Source organism: Sprattus sprattus (genome assembly GCF_963457725.1).
Source record: "Sprattus sprattus genome assembly, chromosome: 18".
In the NCBI taxonomy this organism is placed as follows: domain Eukaryota; kingdom Metazoa; phylum Chordata; class Actinopteri; order Clupeiformes; family Clupeidae; genus Sprattus; species Sprattus sprattus.
This window is the reverse complement of record NC_137916.1, coordinates 12,873,361-12,890,538: the sequence shown is the minus strand read 5'-3', so window position 1 is coordinate 12,890,538 and position 17,178 is coordinate 12,873,361. Positions and strand designations below refer to the sequence as shown.

The 17,178-nt window shown below is 44.7% G+C and overlaps 1 protein-coding gene across 1 annotated transcript; it reads left to right on the top strand.

Moving 5' to 3' along the window:
• On the top strand, nucleotides 1–16,939 carry cdc42ep4a (CDC42 effector protein (Rho GTPase binding) 4a; the record flags this gene model as incomplete). Its single annotated transcript, XM_080856160.1, has 2 exons — nucleotides 1–173; nucleotides 15,489–16,939. The coding sequence occupies exon 2, from the start codon at nucleotides 15,686–15,688 to the stop codon at nucleotides 16,937–16,939; it is 1,254 nt and encodes a 417-aa protein (XP_080712286.1). The 5' UTR covers nucleotides 1–173; nucleotides 15,489–15,685.
• Between the last annotated feature and the right edge of the window lie 239 nt (nucleotides 16,940–17,178).

The following is a 17,178-nucleotide window of genomic DNA, read 5'->3' as shown; positions in this document are numbered from 1 at the left end:
ACAAAAAAAGAGTACGGAATCTTGGTAGGTTACAAGGCGACCGTTTTTCTTTCCGGTTGCAGGCTTAATTAAGTTACACATAAATACTGTGTTTGCTATAGCCTACTGTTTCACTTATTGAACCCTGGACATATTGTCAACACCGTCTTTCTGCTGGGTGGATGGAGAGCTGGGTAAGTCGTTCTTATGATTGCTTTGTAGGCTATAGGCTACCTGTCTAAACTACTTCATAAAATTGGGTCCCACTTTTTCATGTTTAATTTTTGTTATAATATGGCTAACTACCCTTCTCGCATCCTGGGAGTGTCATAATTTGTGTCAGGAAATTGGCTGATCAGCTATATAGCTTATTGTGAAACGATCTAAAAAAAATCAGTTAATCATTTTATTTCTATCACTATCAAAACATTTGTCTTCTCATAATTTACCAGTTTAGAATTTAAAAGTCGTGTTTAATTTTGATCCCATCAGTAACGGTCTTACAATAGCACGTAAGGTGACAAGGCATCCATGCCTCGCTCCACTCCGATCAGATGAGTGTTATTGTCCTCCTTTCGTCAGATGGAATGAGATCATAGTGGTGTAAAATAGCCTCTGATAGAATAATGACCAAAATTCGAGTGTTTTATTGTAAATTAAAAAACATCGCTCAGACGCAGACGAATCAATCAGTCATTCAGTAATATGATACAATATGTCGTAACGAACTTAAATGTTACCTTATTACGTTTTAGAAGCTTGTGACTTACATCTTTATTTTCCTCTTCTGAAAGTTATTTGATCAAACTTTCTCTTTTTAAACGCAAGCAATTCGTTTACTACCTCTAGGAGCACGTGCAGCTAACCTAAGGTTCACATTGTGTAGACAAAACGCATGCGTCAGAAACAAATAAAACGCGCCTGCTTTCTTTACGGAGATCATGTGTGGCACTTTTGAGTTTTTCTTACCGCTACAACAAATGTTCTGTCTGAACCAAAATGGCATGCTGGAATGTCACTCTGCACACAGTGTATGCTTCTATTTTAGTAGTCTTTAGTTTTAAGTTTTCATCAGAGCATGCTGATGTCTTATCATCAAGCTATTCGCTACCGTGAAAGCTATTTAAGTCAAATAAGCTAAATCAGTCAAAAACTTGCAGCTGCAGAAACATGCATATGTACTTTCAGAGGCAAAGAAGAAAAAGCCTTGTTTTGCATGGATATTTCAACTCCTTAAATGAATGTTCTTTCATTAGCCTAGGGTTGCACATTTGATTGAAGGAAACCTCATCATGTTGTCAGCTGAATTTCTAGTAGTCTGGCCTCTGATGACTCTCTCTCTCTGGTGCTTTCTAATTTTGAGAAGTGGAGCTTGAATTTCTGCCTATTGTTTCAACACTTAATGTGGCCAAGCACCCATTACTTAGTCTTCCTGTTACTTCACAGTACTGCCATTGAATTTCTTCAGCCTTTCATCAGTCATTATGCAATCGCATCCAAACCTCCTCTCTAAACATGACATCTCCATTCGTGTCAGTGGGCATGGATGCCATGTTATGATTACATCAGATAGGATTCCGTTCCATTCGAGAATTTCCATTGAATGGAGAAAGGGGTTTACCCAGACTGATTTATGTTCACCTCACTGCAGCTGGCATTAAAACCGATCACTGGTTATGTCTCAAGAACGTAGACTGACAGTCAGAAACTGTACAACGACATCTGAACTGAAGTCTAGGCAGGACTCAGTCCTTGAGTCTCATTGCTCTTGGCCCTGATGGCAGAGTGCTGTCCCTGCCTGATATCGTATCTTACAGCAAAGCTTTGCGGACATAAAGGTTAAAGTATGCCAAGATCTCTATTACATTTAGTAAAGGACAAGTGCCACAACTTGGTCGAAAGGTATTTATGGAGCAGTGAGAGGGAATGTGGATACAGGATCCAAAGTTGCTTTAACATCAAGTTTTGATAATACGCTTTTGTTTTCAAATTGTGCAAGGGTGTTACATATTAGAATTATTCAAAAAGAAGCACATTTTATTTTATTAAGACATTTCAGCATGTTGGCAGTTTGTGTCAAAACTGTCCTCTGCAGCCTCTGCCTTACACTGGGCATTATTGGCATATACTTAACATTTTTGTGTATTTTTTTGCCTGGGTCTTCTGCGGTCCCTTTGTATCTGGTGTAAGTCTGCGCATCCCCATGCTTGGCTCTGTGTTGAAATATGTGAGTGGTTTGTCTCTCCGCAGTTATGCAGCTGTCCCTGGTGTGTGTGTGTGTGTGTGTGTGTGTGTCCGTGCACGTCTGTGTGTTTTGTCAAAGTGTGTGTCCAACTTTTTTTTCCACAACAGGAAATTCCAACATAAATGGTTTTTAATGACATTCTACAGTAGATATTCACACAGCTATGCATTTAGTTTGAAAGAATATAATGTTGTATGTACTGTAATCACACATTTTGAAGCTCTATTTTAGATGTACAGTCACCACCTTTTTATACCATTTAGCATAAATCTCCACAGAGTATATTTTCCTTGTTGTTGCTTAAAAAGAGTTTAAGGTCAGGAGGTGTTTTCGCTCTTGTCCAATCCACATCAGTCACTTTGACCCCCAGCTAAATGACCTGCCGCTTAAACTTTGCTTAACCTTACAGCGCACAATGTGTAAACACCTGAGCTCACGGCATTCCAGAGCTGTCTCAAATGTCACTGAGTGGACATTCACAGCTTTGTGTTCGTATCTGATGCTTTTGTTGGTCCTCATTGTCTCCGGATTAAATGAATGAAAGGAAATGGCATTATTGTTGGAAGATGTTTACAACAGGATTTGCACCAAGCAAATATCACGTTGAAATCTGATCATGGAACAACATGTTGCTCCAAACCTGATTATTTTCCTACCACATGCCTGACAACTTTTTTGACGTTGGTGGCTGACGCCTAGTATTTCCTTCCCATGTTCGAACACTCTTATGTTGTCGCTGGGTAGTTACCAGTATGCTGCTACTTGCTACGTGCAAAAAGCTGCATTCTTGAAACCTTGTAGAATTTGTGATGACATGAGTTTATGACATTTCTGTGCTTGATGTCTCTTGAAGCAATTTTTAGTCGTACACTCCAGCACCAGAAGCATCAAAAGATATCCAGCCTTGCTTAAAGGCCACTACACAAATTCCCTTGATGATGGAGCCGCCTCAGCTGGGCATTTTAATGGCCCTATCCGTCTGATGTCGAGCGCTTGAGAGAGTGGGAACGCTGCTTTTCAACACTTCAACGGCACTCTTTTTTTTTCTTTTACGGATCCCATAATTTGTGCATTCCTGACATTTTCGAAACCAGGGACCAGGTTTCTACAGGAGATTCTATCAAGTTGTTCAAAATGTTCCTTTATGGGGTTCCAGTCCAACAGCACACCTGGACAGGCTGTTGTCGGAGCACCTTGCAACTGGAGGAGAGCATGAGCTCTGACCTGGCTCAAGTATTTATGAGCCAACTTTCTAAAAGAGGGCGGTTGCCCCAAAACAGGTCCTTATTACCTCCTCCAAAGATCAAATACACTGACAGCAAAATCACAGGCTATAAGGGAACAAATAACCAGTATATCATCATCATTCTGTCAATGAAATGTGCACAACTGGCTTTTGATGAAGAGCTTTAAAGGGGAAAAAAGACATCAAAGGTGCCGTTATTTTGAAACTGTTGTTGTACTGACACTAAATATGTGTGCGTGTGTGTGTGTTCTTGTGTTTTCTGTACCATAACTATTGTGATACTAGTCTAATAATTTATTATAAGTAATTGAGTGCAATCTGAATTGCTTAATCCATTGTTTGCCTAGCAATATAAGGCCAGCAGTTTTCTGCTGGTGGTAAACCCTTCACAGTGCATGCTTGCGTGCGTGTGTTGGTGTGTGTGTGTGTTTTCTGTGATCCTGTAATTCTAATGAGACATGTTTATATGACTGAGTGTCCAGGAAGGGCAGGGGAAGTTTATTTCCGTAGAGATGGGAGGCTTGAGTGGCTCATATACTCCCTGCCCTTCCTGTTAGCACAGCCCTTCATTTACCCAAACACACTGTTTGTGAACACACGTGTGTGTGTGTGTGTGTGTCTGTGTGTGTGTGTGTGTGTGTGCATATACACATGCACACGCACAGGCACACTCACTTAATCAAAATGATCATCAGTGCAGACACACTCAATTATTGATGGCAAAGCCACAGAAATATCCAACATAGTGGTTGTGAAACATCAATTTTTCAAAAAAAGCCATAAATGCAGAAAGCTAGTTGATTCATTCCGTACATGTTTGAATCCTCATGAGGGTCTGGTAAGCTGGTGATCTTGAGGGTGATTTTGCGCGGCTATGACTCTGGTAAGCTGGTGATCTTGAGGGTGATTTTGCGCGGCCATGGCTCTGGTAAGCTGGGGATATTGTGGGTGATTTGGTGCGGCCGTGGCTCTGGCTTGTTAGCGTTTAGTGACTCCCCTCCTGCTCTGCTCACCTTCCTCAGGGGCACCAGACCCCACGGTCACTGCTCTTTTATCTAATCACAGGAAAGCTATTTATGGGTGTTCTGTGTTTGCAGTGCCTACAGTGCGTGTGCTTGCAGTGTGTATTTGTGTGTTTGTGTGTGTGTGTGTGTGTGTGTGTGTGTGTGTGAGAGAGCCTAGTCCCATTGGCTCCTGACCCATAACCGCCTGTCTGTTGCACCCCAGCTGGACTCAGTCATCGTGAAATGGATTCCATCTTCATAGCAGCGTTCCAGAGAGTCAATTTATTACTGTGTCTGGAGGATGAGGCCATAAAAATGACAGACGGGTCGCTCACCCTCTCTTTCACACACACACTCACTCTCTCTCTCTCTCTCTCTCAGCCGTTGCATTATAGGTGATGACTGGCTGCAGGGATGTTCTCTGCTCTTCTGTCCCCCCTTGGCTGTTGACCGTGGTCCAGCTCACTAGTCCACCACCAGTCTGCTGTGGCCCTGCATCACAGCCTCATTCTGACCTCATCCTGGTTCATACGGTTCTTGTTATAGTTTAAGGACAGTTATCTGATCTGATTCTAAAGGTGATCGTATGTTGTCAAGAGGTCTGATCTTGTGTACACTGAGAGAGCAGTAAACCTTTGCATAGCCGTTACACAAGCCTCAGACCTTTTGTTTGCATTCTGGCAGCATGGAGCAGCTAACTGTTGAAGGATAGAGTGAGGTGTATAGTGTGAAAGAGTGAGATGACATTATTTTGGACACTTGCAATATGTTATGTAGACAGTCAATCAGATTGTATGAGCTGGTATGCCAAAAATCTGATTTGGACTGGCAGTGTGAACCTAGCCTCAGTTTGGCAAGGCTGTGTTAGCTCAGAGTTGTCTTAGGTTTGTGTAAACGCTCCTTTATTGCCTCTTGGGAGAAGGAGCCTTCCTTTGAGGAGGTGAAGGTGGCCTTTGTCATGCAGGGCTTCGCGTGGAGGGTGTGATGGGCTGCAGGTGATGTGTGTGTGTGTGTGTGTGTGTGTGTGTGTGTGTGTGTGTGTGTGTGTGTGTGTGTGTGTGTGTGTGTGTGTGACAAGAGCAGGGTCACACTTGGGTGGCTGATGAGGAAGAGAGTAATGAGTTCGCACAGAATGCACCAGGGCCGGCGGCTGTGTTTTTTTAGCCGATGACCATAAGAGCCCTGAGGCGTCTGTCCATCACGTCTGCATTAAATCATCTTGTCAGTCCTCTGGGCTATTTACAGCAGCTCTTCAGCAGCCCAGTCTCTCGCCCTCCACACCGGCTGGGATGATGCCATGGCCTGAGTACGGAGACGTCTCCTGCTGTTCATGTCACCTTGCCCCAGTGCAAAGTGAGTCCTACCAAAGCCCCGCACTGTACATTGTACAGTTAAGATGGCGTCCTTGGTGCAGTTGGCCCGGGGCCTCAGCGCTCTCTGTTTGGGAGTCTGGATAATAAATGGCATTATTGTGTGGCTGATTCCCCTTTTTAAATGGGATGGCTCATTGGGATGGATATCCGGATTTTACTGGGATATACTTAGTGACTGTGACGTGAAACAAAAGCACAGCAGCCATTACAGTGATTAAACTGTAGCTCTAGCAATTCCTGCGGAGTAGCTCTACAGCTCTGGAGAAAAATCCATGTATTAGGGTTTTTTTATTGAATGTGTGTGTGTTCTGTTTGGTGGTGTCCTAAATCTTCCAAATGCATTTAATTATGCATGTAATTTGTGTCACGCAAGCCTCCTAAAGTGCTTCGTCAGTGAGGGGCCTCGAAGGCCTCGGCCGTCTACCACTTCTAGAGGGGGAAAGACAGACACATCCCGTATCAGGCCATATGTGTTTGTTCTCTTCACTTCCCTCTGGTCATGCTATCCTCCATCCAGGTCACTGGCTTCCATAATGGATGCAGCCAGACGACCAGACTCAGCTGAATGTGGGTTTAGGATAGTGAGGGGGGGGGGGGGGGGGCTGAAGTGGCAGGGAGACTCAACGCTTAGTCAGATTGATTACTTCAAACAAAGTGTCAATAGGCAATTAAGGCATTTTTATACTTCTACGATTCTCTCCGATTTGGTCGTAGAGGGACACTTTGGCACGCCTTGGCACGCCTTGGTAACACCTTCACCCAGGTGTTGCCGCCCATCCGACCCGTCGGAGAGCCGTCGGAGAGCTGGTCGGAGACAAACGCTTTTTTCTAACTTTTCTTAAAGAGACGGAGAGAGTCGGAGACCCCCTTGGCTGTGATTGGCCAGTTTACAACATCATTTCCAAACAACATCATTTCCGGAATCACACATGTCAGGACCTCACATTTCCTGTTTTCTGTCAAAATGTTTTAGTACGACTTTGGTAAACTACAAAGCTGCACAGCATGCAGCATTAGGCTACCGTATTTTATATAAACCCTCGAAAAGTACATTTCTCCCGACCACTGTTGGTCTCTTGGCTGGTGGCTCGGTGTTGAAAGTGCCTTCTCCAACCAGCTTCAACTGACATCTAACGTAATTTGCTACGGAGTAATGCTGGCAGCATAATTACTTTGCATCTATTAAATAGGAAATGTATTTCATGTATGTGTAGAACCTATTTAGAATGACTGACTTTACATAAAACGGCAGTGAAAGACATTTGAGTCAAACATTACTTTTGCCTCAATGAGGGTGGCGTGTGAGAGCATAATCGGCACGACAACGTTGTACTTATTAGCAGCACACTTTTGAGAGTTATTGTGAATACGCTAACGCTTGATTTAGCGGAAAATCTAGTAAACGTACGTACCACCTGTCTCCTGTTCTGTTGTTGTTGTAGTTGTCGCTCAAATCGCTACAAGCACGTCCTCTGCTTATAACTCAAACTAGTCCAGCAGCTCCACCATCAACCATTGTCTGTTAGTTGTTAGTTCTCTTGTTGTGTTTCTGATATAACTATAACACTGCATGTGGATTGGTATGAAGACTGCAGTGGGTTTAATTTTCTGCCCCTTACTTCATAGTTCTACGGGTATTTCTGTTCGAAGTGTGCATGCTTTGTTTTATAGTGACGTTTCACGCTAACACTTTTGACAAGGGCAACCGTCTCGTTGCAGATTAAACACATCGGTTTTGTCCTGCCCACAAGCAGCACAAATGCATAGCCTACTTGTCAGTCCACTCTGTCTTAAATTCGAGAGTTTTGGAATCAACTTTTCGTGTGTGAGAGCCTGGCAGATGATCATTAGTAAGTGTGCTAATGTATGTGTTTTTCCAACATATTCATGGTTGAAATCGCAGTCCCACAACTGTATGTTGAGGTATGCATGTTCTTGCTGTGTGTCTGATATAACTATAACACTGCATGATGTATGATGTAAGATGTATGATGAATACCGTGGGTTTATTTTTCTGGCCCTGTCCTCAGAGTTTGGGGGGTAATTTTGTTCGAAGTGTGCATGCTTTGTTTCATAGTGACACATTCACGTTACCACTTTTTGACAAGGGCAACCGTCGCGTGGCCAATGAGTGCATTGTCATAGCGTTGTAGTTATTCAAAGGTTACCCAGCGATCATTGCAGTATGAATGTGACAAAAATACCAAAGAAAATAAGAACGTATTCATTTTATTGGATCGTTTTATAATAGTTTCTGTATTGTATGTAAGATAAGCATATCGTTTTGTTATAAATCGCAATGTTTTTCACAAAAAAATGACCACCACGATGGAGATACATTTGCCTACTCAAGTGAATATATAGCATTAGACATGTTATTATTAACTGTGCTACATGTCTCCAAGGTCCATGTGACTGCACCTGCCCGACAGGTCTTGAAGTAGCATCCGTGTCATGTCAGTGACAGTTGGGAAGAAAAACAATCAATGACTTCCAATAAAGAGGTTATGTGGTAGCTACGGGCTCGACAAACAGTAGTTACCCCACCCAGCGGTCTGGCGTTGAATAGGTTGAATAGGCTTTAGGACGCATAGCCGTCGGAGTAGTATATAAGCCCGACCAGTACGTTCAATTTTTTCTGAATCAACCGCCTGCCCCCGCCCGCCCATTTTTTTTTCGAGGACGGAGAGGGATGCAGAAGTATAAATTAGGCTTTAGGGTAAAAGGCCTACAGTCTGTCATCTGTCATGTTTATGAATGGAGACTGAAAATGTGTGTGTGTGTGTTTGCATATACTGTATATGTGTGTGTTTATCTGAGTATGTGTTTTTGTGTCTTTGTTTTTTGTAAGAGTCTGACTGATTGAGCAGCTGTGAGTGTATTGAAAGTCGTTGAGTAATGCCATGGAACTCTTGAGCATGAAGTGGTTCTAGTGGTAGAGTGGGAGCCATCCTATGAAGTGCTGTAGGGTTTCTCTTAAACAGACAGCATGCTGTGCTCCTTGTGAGACACAATGCAGCCTTTTAATTATGGATATTACTGTACTTTGTCTAATTCATATTTCATATTGCTGTCAGAGCTCCTGTGAGAGGATTAGTATACAGCCGCGGAAAAAATTAAGAGACCACTTCAAAATTATCAGTTTCTCTGGTTTTACTATTTATTGGTATGTGTTAAAGTAAAATGTACATTTTAGTTTTATTCTATAACATACTGGCAACATTCCTACCAAATTTCAAATAAAAATATTGTCATTTAGATAATTTATTTGCAGAAAAATGACAATTGGTCAAAATAGCAAAAAAGATGCAGTGTCTTCAGATCTCGAATAATGCAAAGAAAACAAGCTCATATTCATTTTTAAACTACACAATACTAATGCTTTAACTTATGAAGAGTTCAGAAATCAATATTTGGTGGAATAACCTTGATTTAAAATCACAACTTTCATGTGTCTTGGCATGCTCTCCACCAGTCTTTCACATTGCCGTTGGGTGACTTTATGCTACTCCTGGCGCAAGAATTCAAGCAGCTCGGCTTCTTTTCATGGCTTGTGACCATCCATCTTCCTCTTGATCACATTTCAGAGTTTTTTTTATGGGATTCAGGTCTCGAAATTGGGCTGGCCATGACAGGGTCCTGATCTGGTGATACTCCATCCACACCTTTACTGGCCTGGCTGTGTGGCATGGAGCATTGCCCTGCTGGAAAAAACACTTCTCAGAGTTGGGGAACATTGTCAGAGCAAAAGGAAGCAAGTTTTTCTTCCGGGACAACGTTGTACTTTGCCTGGCTGAGGTTTGTAAAAGACCATAAGGATTGAAACAAAGCGGACTGGAGGGTCTCCTAGTTCGTCTTCTCTGATGAGTCCAATTTTCAGCTTTGCCCAACACATGGTCATCTGATGGTTAGACGGAGACCTGGAGAGGCCTACAAGCCACAGAGTCTTGCACCTACTGTGAAATTGGACTCATCAGAGAAGACGAACTAGGAGACCCTCCAGTCGGCTTTGGTTCAATCCTTATGGTCTTTTACAAACCTCAGCCAGGCAAAGTACAACGTTGTCCCGGAAGAAAAACTTGCTTCCTTTTGCTCTGACAATGTTCCCCAACTCTGAGAAGTGTTTTTTCCAGCAGGGCAATGCTCCATGCCACACAGCCAGGCCAGTAAAGGTGTGGATGGAGTATCACCAGATCAGGACCCTGTCATGGCCAGCCCAATTTCGAGACCTGAATCCCATAAAAAAAACTCTGAAATGTGATCAAGAGGAAGATGGATGGTCACAAGCCATGAAAAGAAGCCGAGCTGCTTGAATTCTTGCGCCAGGAGTAGCATAAAGTCACCCAACGGCAATGTGAAAGACTGGTGGAGAGCATGCCAAGACACATGAAAGTTGTGATTTTAAATCAAGGTTATTCCACCAAATATTGATTTCTGAACTCTTCCTAAGTTAAAGCATTAGTATTGTGTAGTTTAAAAATGAATATGAGCTTGTTTTCTTTGCATTATTCGAGATCTGAAGACACTGCATCTTTTTTGCTATTTTGACCAATTGTCATTTTTCTGCAAATAAATGATCTAAATGACAATATTTTTATTTGAAATTTGGTAGGAATGTTGCCAGTAGGTTATAGAATAAAACAAAAATGTACATTTTACTTTAACACATACCAATAAATAGTAAAACCAGAGAAACTGATAATTATGAGGTGGTCTCTTAATTTTTTCCGCGGCTGTATATGTATTTCTCTGTGTGCGTGTGGGGGGGTACAGTATATTTCTGTGTGCTTGTTTGTATGTGGGGGGGGGGGGTACTGTATATTTCTGTGTGCTTGTTTGTATGTGAGGGGGTGGGGGGGGGGGGGGGGTACTGTATATTTCTGTGTGCTTGTTTGTGTCCTCAACAGTGGATCATTCAGTGGATGTGGATGCATGTGGAGCACTCAGCCTGCGGTTGTTTGATGCACAAGTGATTTCTGTCCACTGGGGCTGCGAGGCCTGTGTCTGCTCCGTTGTTGCAGTCACATGGTGCAGTGGAGCATGTGGAAGCAGCTCCTCCTGCGCCCTGTGAAAGGGCCTCTTATCATCGTGTCTCTCCTGCCATTCATCAACGCTCTGCTTTCAGATCCCCCTTCAGATCCTCCCCACGGTGCTTTTCAAATGCTGACCAATCAGGACACAGCATGGTTTTTTGGGAGAGAAAAAAAGAGTCTGGGGTGCTTTTGTAAAGGAGCTGTCGGGATTTAGAAGATGAGCAATTACTTAAATGATGCAGGGGAGTCTCAAGTCCGTTTTAAACAGAGATCCCGCTATACTGCCGTTAAGAAGGCCCCTCATTATCCCCGCCTTGACTTGTTTACACTGAAACAGTGTGTGTTTTTAGATAACATGCTGCCGTTCCAGGAACGGAGGCGTGATGTTTAACATAGCGTCTAGCTTGACCTAAACACGCTGGAAATAAAGTTGCCTACTCATTACTTTCAAAAACAATGACGGTTGAACTTGTGTCAGCAGGCTCTTGCAATGTTAATGCTTATCATGTCAGATTTGTGTGTTCTGACAACACAGTAGTCTTGCTTCATTTTGGTTAAAGCTACCCCAATTCCACCATGCCTTACCTAATTCCCACTCACATAGAAAGCCATTTGGTTAGCGTCATGTGGGAATAGGCACTAAACGCTAAAGTCAAATAATTGATCTATCCCCTGGTGACCTAGTAGCATTCACAATAATCCAGCAGTGGAAATGGGAACGATTGGACAAACCTGTTCGAGAAGGACTATACTGATATCAGAGTAAGCCCACTGCCTTATTATTTCTTTTAGGGTTATTTCATGTCTATGTGAAGCCATTTAACATGATCTGCAAGTGGCTGTTATCACCTTGAACCCATGGCTGCCTTTTATTGGTTAGCTGATTTTAAGAAATTAAACTTTTCTTCGGACTATGCAGCAAACCGTGTTTCTTGATTGCTATGGTTGCCTTTGCTAGTTACGCAGATAGCAAAAAGCCGATGGACCACTGTGGGCCCACTGGGGGCAGAGCTGGCGGTCCACTGGCTTTTTGCTCATTGGTTTTTGAACAACCTATGGGCAACCTACTGGGGAGTTACAGACAAACGGCCCGCCATATTGCCACTTTTTGACATTTTTTTTTCATTCTTGATTTATTCTTCTTGATTCATTTTCACCAACATTATTTTTTATAGATGTTACCTGTGCGTAAGCCTTTAAAGTTATTTTTCACCTTGAGAGCTTTCTAGTGCCATGAACTTTAGTGGCTGATATTTTAAATAGACTTTACCAAGCATATCATTTAGAAATTCCAGGAATTGCTAACATTTTATGTCATTTTCTTAGTATCCATGCCCTGTCAAACTAAAGAAGATGGTGGTCTGAGTTATGTGTTGTACAGCTTTTTGTGCACGTAAATGGTCTGGGAAGTATCAAAGCCCAGAGTACACACCAGAGGGAGCAGCGCTCCCAGAGAATCTTTTTTTCAGCTGCTTGAAGCACCTTTTCCTTTCTTACAAGATGATGCAATCTCGTAACACAGTACTCATCACCCGCCTAGCTGACCGGTCAGAGCACATTGGGCTCATCGGGAGGGGGGCATTTCAAACAGAGGGTGAATAGAATGAGTACATCTAGTAGACCCCCACACTTAAAATTAGGAACATTTAAAATTAGCTTAATAGGTCCTCTTTAAATAACCTAAAATGGTTTAAATGGCCGCGAAATGACAGCTAGTTATCAGGCTGATATTACATCCTCTTCAGTTTAACCTGTAACATTGCAATAGGAAGATCGAGGCGGAATGAAGGGGCAAAATTCCTGCCCTGAAAGGGCTATATAAAAAGCCCTTATCTCGCTTTTTCTCATTCTTTCTCTCTCTTTCCCTCTTTCTCTCTCTCGCTCTCTCTGTTTGCTTTCATTGGTGTATTGAAACGAGAGTGTGTGCAAATGTCTGGAGTGTGTATTTGTCTCAGATTTACTAAGCCTATTTAGAATCACCTGGGGGCCGGAGGTCAGTGTGGTATAGAGCTGGGGCGCTCTGGGGGAGGGCTGTGTGTGTTTAGTCTGAGAGTGCAGGAGGAAGGCCAGCTGCTCCCAAAGCCCCCCTCTCTCTTCCCTCGGTCTTTCTCCATCTTTCCCCCGTCTCTCTTTTTCCGCTATTCTCTCCCCCTCTGTCTTTTTTTTTCTCTCTTTCTCTCTGTCCCTCCTCCTCTATCACTCTCTCTGTCTTCCATCTCTACGACATGGCCGCCGGGAGACGGCATGTTTGTAAAGTCAAGGCACCCCCTTTCCCTTCCCTTCGGAGGCCTTCGCTTTCCCACGGTGCCTTCTCATGCGCTTGTTGTTCTCAGATTCACACTCACACACACACACACACACACACACACACACACATACACATTTACACACACATACGCAGCTATAAATACGCCAAGGCTTCCCAGGCCTGGCTGCTGTAGAGATACTGAAGCAGGGCCGGCACTTGCCCCTGTAATTATTATTAAAGCCTCCCTCTGGCCTGAGAGCGCGGAGGAGAGGATTTGGTGGTATTTGCAGAGGGTCGTTAAGATTCCAGGGCTGCTGGGCTGAGCAGAGCAGAGCAGGGCCTGGCTGATTGGGGATGAGAGTGTTGAGTCATCAGGGTGAACGCAGGGGGGTGGGAGGAGGTAGGGAAGGGGGAACAGCGGATGGAGGGATAGAGGGATGAGGGGATGTAGGGGCAGATGGGGGAGGAGGGGCCCTACTCTTACGTATAGTCGCTTGCCGTCGCAGTACATGCCACCCAGGAGCAGCCTGCCGTAAATGCGTGGGGCTTCGGGTGTGGAATGCTCTGGATTGTTTTCTGGGTCATTGTTCTCCACACAAACACAAACACAAACACAAACACATGCCCTTCCCTGCCCTGCTGGGTTAACAAACAACAATCTCTTTTGTGTGGTATGTGTGCGTGTGTGTGTTTATTACTGTGTGTGAGGCATTGTCTATGGTTGTGTGACTGTGTGAATGGGACTATCAGTGCCTGTGAGGTAGGTTGTGTGTGTATGCTTGTGCATGCATGTTTCTGGCTATCCTCTACTTGCCAGCTGCACGCTGTCATGGAAACGGGCGTTAGAACCCGTTGATTGAATTTGTGCCATATGTGTTCCAGCCTAGCACTCTCCTCTACTCTCCCCTCCTCTTGTGTCCCTCGTCTCCACTCCTCTCGTCTCCCTCCCTTTTCACTCCACTCCTCTCTTCTCCTCTCCTCTATACGCCTTTCCTCTCCTCTGTTCTTCACTCCTCCTCAGTGAGCCAGGGACAGTCTCTACTCACCCTCCCAAACACAATTGCCAGCAGCACTGTGGAATGAGAATGAGGGCTTCTGACTAACTTTATTTGAGAACCTTTAATTATGAAAATCAATATTTCATTTCTACTCCGTTGTGATTTAGTTTTTGAACGCCGGTGGCATTCGTTGTGTGTGAGTTTTTTTTTTCTCTTTTGTTCCTTCTTTCATTCTAACTGATGACTTCCGCTGCTTGCTGACAGGAAGCAATTTAGTCTGCGTTGCACAACATGGAGTTGTCATGGTGACAGCAGGTAAAAGGCATACAGTCAGGAAGTACCATTTCAGCCTTCTAAGCGCACTCAAAACAAGGTCAGTGTCTGATCGCGTACGACTGCCAAATTTTGTGACTTAGCCAACACGGGGCCAACCTCCCAGCGCTCCTCAGACAAACAGCAGACGCAGTAAATATTTGATCACGTTGTGGGGTGGTTAGACCTGTTGTGTCTGCTGGCTTCTTTAGCTGACTCTCATTAAGCTGGAACGCCACAGGAGCAACCATGAACCTTGTTTTAATCTTACGAAGGTTAGGCAAGATATCTGTTTTATGTCAGAAGCTGAAGGTCAGAGTTTGTGTGTGTCTGTTTGTGTGTGTGTGTGTGTGTGTGTGTTTGCCTGCCTGTATGGATGGCTTCACTTTTAACATGTACTAACTACTAACTTTTGATATTTCCTCCCGATACTAAAGTAGCAAGGTTCAGTTAGTTCTAGTTTTCAAATAAGTTTTTCAGCTTCACCAAAGGCTATTACAGTGTGTTCATGTTCATTACTTGTAATAATGACCATGTCATGATTAAATCATGTCACGATCAAAATGATTAGACAAGTTATTAAAAATGGAGGATTGTGAGATTTTCATAGCCATGGTCACTGCAATGTGCAGGCATTAATGGTAAGGGTTATGGACGGCCAGAGATAGTGCTCATTGAGTGTGTCTCATTTTACCAGAGAACCCTGTGTTCTGTTCAGCTGGGTTATCTTGTTATTGATTTAAGCCGCAGCTTGTATGTGTCCGTCTGTTCTACCCGGAGAGACATCCAGTCCTAATGAATAGCAGAATATGCCACTGGTCACAGGCTTGTAATGAGAGGTTTTGAGTGCAGGAGGGAGAGAGCGGCCTGTTTCCCTGATAAGAGATCTTGGATTCTAGCCACATTTTTGTCTTTGTCAACTTTGCACAGGATGGCATTTTACTCCAGTTCTGTCATGCTGCATGTGTTTGCCTTGTCTTTAACCTGTCAGTGTAGTCGAGATAAAATGTCAAAGTGTTTAATGTTTTCTTTTCTTTTTGGCTCTTTCAGGTGGCTCCCCTCAGATTTGGAATTTGAGGTCGAGGACATCCTCTCCCCAGGAAGGAAATTCTCCAGGAATTCCTAAATGTGTCATCCCCTGCACAAGATCCGAACTCTTCACTTTAAAACGTCGACATTCAGACTGTGACGCATTCCATTTGTTTTGTTTGTGTTGATCTGAGACGCGTGTTACCAAGCAGGCCATCATGCCCATCCTGAAGCAGCTGGTGGCGGGTTCGCAGACCAAGCGCCGCTCACGCATGGACCTCACCACTGAGATGATCAGTGCCCCGCTTGGCGACTTCCGCCACACCATGCACGTGGGCCGTAGTGGGGAGGCGTTCGGGGACACCTCCTTTCTCAGCAGCCGCTCTGGAGAGCCCCCCCGTGAAGTGGAACCGACGTTCCCCCGCTCGCCCAAACCGGGCCTTCTCTCCCGCACGTTCCGCAGCAGCAAGCGCTCGCAGTCTGTCAACCGCGTGGACCAGCGTGAGAACACATTGGCATCCGCAGATGGATCACCAACCTTTGTGAAGAACGCGATGTCCCTGCCCTTCCTCAACGACGAAGGGGGTGACGGGGACCGGGAAGGAGCAGGCAGGCCACTCAAGAGCCTCTCGTCCAGCCCCATGAGGCAGGCACCAGAGGCGGACAGCAAGGCGGACAGCAAGGCCTCCAACGGGGCGGTGGCCGGGGCGCACATGCTCGACCTGGAGCAGCACGAGCAGCTATTCGGGTTCCTCACGGACCTGCGGTCGCCCGGGTCCTATGGTGGGGGCGGGATGAAGAAAGCCGAGTCTGTGATGTCCTTCCACTTGGACCTGGGGCCCTCAATGCTGGGGGACATCTTGGATGTGATGGAGAAGGAGGACGATGACCTCGGGTTCGAGGAAGGGAAGAGCGGCGAGGGACGAACCTCTCCACCTCTCTGTATGCACACCGTGGGTGATGAAGGTGACGAAGAGATGGATGAAGAGCAGCAGGACCATGATGAAGAGCATGGAAAGGAGGAACAGCAAGAGGATGATGAGGAGGAGGAGGAGGAGGAGGATGTTAAGGTGAAGATGATCGAGGCGGAAATAGAGAATCATCAAGAGGATCGAGAACATCAACAACCTCAGCAACAACAACGATACGAACTAGAGGAGGTGGAAGACATACAACACCTAGACGATCAGGCTCCTCCCAGACCACCAAGCTCAGTGGACCTAGACACACACATGGAAGAGCAACACATGCCAGAGCTTCAGCCCAAACCCCTCCAGAACACAGACAGCTGCTCCATGTCCAGCTCCAGCTCCGACTCTGGATCCGGCTCCGCCGCCTTGGAAGAGAAGCCACCAAGCCAGCTTCTGGAGGTGGAGACGCCAGGTGTGACTCGCTACAGCCCACCGCCACCTGTCCAGGAGGGAGACTTCTCCTCATTTATAGAGGACGAAGACGATGAAATCCGTGTGTAAAGTTTCATGGTGTCTCTGGATGTATTTAGAGACAGGCACAGAGTGCACATGTCTCAACCTTTTGACATATGTTCTGGTGGGACAACTATAAAAAAGAACAGGACTTGCTACTATGTTTCCTTGAGGAGCTATGTGGTTTATCAAACTCAGAATCCCATCTTTGGCTCCTTCCACCTCCTTTTCTTGTGGAGATGAATTAGAGCGACAGATCCTGCTCTCCCAAAAGTGTCAAACGCCAT